Source organism: Asparagus officinalis, chromosome 8 (assembly GCF_001876935.1).
Source record: "Asparagus officinalis chromosome 8, Aspof.V1, whole genome shotgun sequence".
Classification (NCBI taxonomy): Eukaryota; Viridiplantae; Streptophyta; class Magnoliopsida; order Asparagales; family Asparagaceae; genus Asparagus; species Asparagus officinalis.
In genome coordinates this window covers 92381411-92382911 of record NC_033801.1, presented here as the reverse complement: position 1 = coordinate 92382911, position 1501 = coordinate 92381411, and the positions used below count along the sequence as shown (strand labels likewise).

Below are 1501 nucleotides of genomic sequence, written 5' to 3'. Positions count from 1 at the left end.
AAAGCTTGTTTGAATATTTGATTATTTAGATAGACTTGTGAAGTGATAGAAATATGGGGCCTGTTCTCTTGTTTCCTTTGATAGCGGAATCCTTTGTAAACAAATGAGAGAAGTTTGATTGCCTCTGAGCTAGGTATAGGAATCTACAGAATATGATAATGTAATGACAATGAGGGGAATATACTGTTAATTTTTTATGACATTAGATTCATCGTCTCTTTGTACGTGTTTATTTTACATAAACAGAGCCATGTTCCTTTTCCAACTCTGCCTTCTAATCTATTTTCAGGGCGGTCTAGTCCGTGAGAAACTTTGGGATTTGTTAGTCAATGAACCCGATGCCATTATAGAAGAAGGCTTCCCTAATGCGACAGGTCGAGAGCAATCAATACGAGGAATGAGAAGCTCAGAATTCTGTTTGCATCCAGCAGGAGATACTCCTACCTCATGCCGCCTCTTTGATGCTGTTCTTAGTCTATGCATACCAGTCATCATCAGCGACAACATCGAGCTTCCATTTGAAGGAACAGTGGATTACACAGAATTCTCAGTCTTTGTATCAGTCAGTAATGCTCTTCAACCAAATTGGCTTGCTAACTATTTGAGGGCATTTTCTAAAGAAAAGAAGGACAGGTTACGAGAAAATATGGGTCGAGTTCAGGCTATTTTCGAGTATGATAGTGGTTATTCAGGTGGAATTGGGCCTGTACCTCCAAATGGTGCGGTGAATCATATATGGAGAAAGGTTCATGAGAAAGTTCCTATGATTAAAGAAGCTATAGTTAGGGAAAAGAGAAAGCCTGAGGGTGTTTCTGTTCCTCTCCGTTGCCACTGTACTTGATTTTGATCCTCATTTTGGGTTCATTGTAGTGATTTGTAAAACCATTGTGTTAAATTTGAGTTTATTCCTGCAGCCAGGAGTCTTGTTCGCTGTAAAGATTGAAGCTTTGTAGAGGTGTGGAGTTGGAAGGAGTGATGTGGTGTCCGAAGTCATTCTGTCTGCGCTGGCTGAGTTTGTGATTTCATGTTGTGTTTACCATAGGTCAAATGTCATGCTTCTCTCCGACGTGAGATGCTGTGGATACAAAAGAGTGCTCGGAGGAGGTTTAAGTTTCTGATGCAATGTCAAACTGGGCCTATCTAGTGATGTCACATTAGGCCTATCTAGGGGCTGATTCAATCTGTTTGGACTTTAAAGAGTTCCTAATTGTTTAGGTTGCCAGTTGTAATAATCTTAATGATTAGTCACCAGTAGTTGACAAATATTAAAATACGTAAACGAATTGAATTCAAATAGTTTTTAATATTCAAATTGGATTTGAATATGAATTTGAGTATCCTAGCATCAACAGAACTCTAATGTGAATATTGCAGTATATGGTTCGATTCAATTCCACCCCCACTGCTAAGGTTAGATTTGCTCAGTTAAGAATATGTACTTCATTGAAGGTCATTGTGGCTAGGATATTCTTGATTTATTTTCTTGAATTTGGAGATCATT

At 38.5% G+C, this 1501-nt stretch overlaps 1 protein-coding gene across 2 annotated transcripts in view; it reads left to right on the top strand.

Moving 5' to 3' along the window:
- Positions 1-1376, top strand: part of LOC109820440 (probable arabinosyltransferase ARAD1) — a 6008-nt gene extending 4632 nt beyond the window's left edge. Inside the window, exons 3-4 of one of the 2 annotated variants that reach the window (XM_020386581.1) lie at positions 290-833; positions 915-1376. In XM_020386581.1, coding sequence (XP_020242170.1) covers positions 290-833; positions 915-943 — 573 coding nt within the window. In that variant the 3' untranslated portion in view covers positions 944-1376. Of the gene's footprint in view, positions 1-289 lie in introns of both variants that reach the window. The other variant, XM_020386582.1, reaches the window with a different exon arrangement.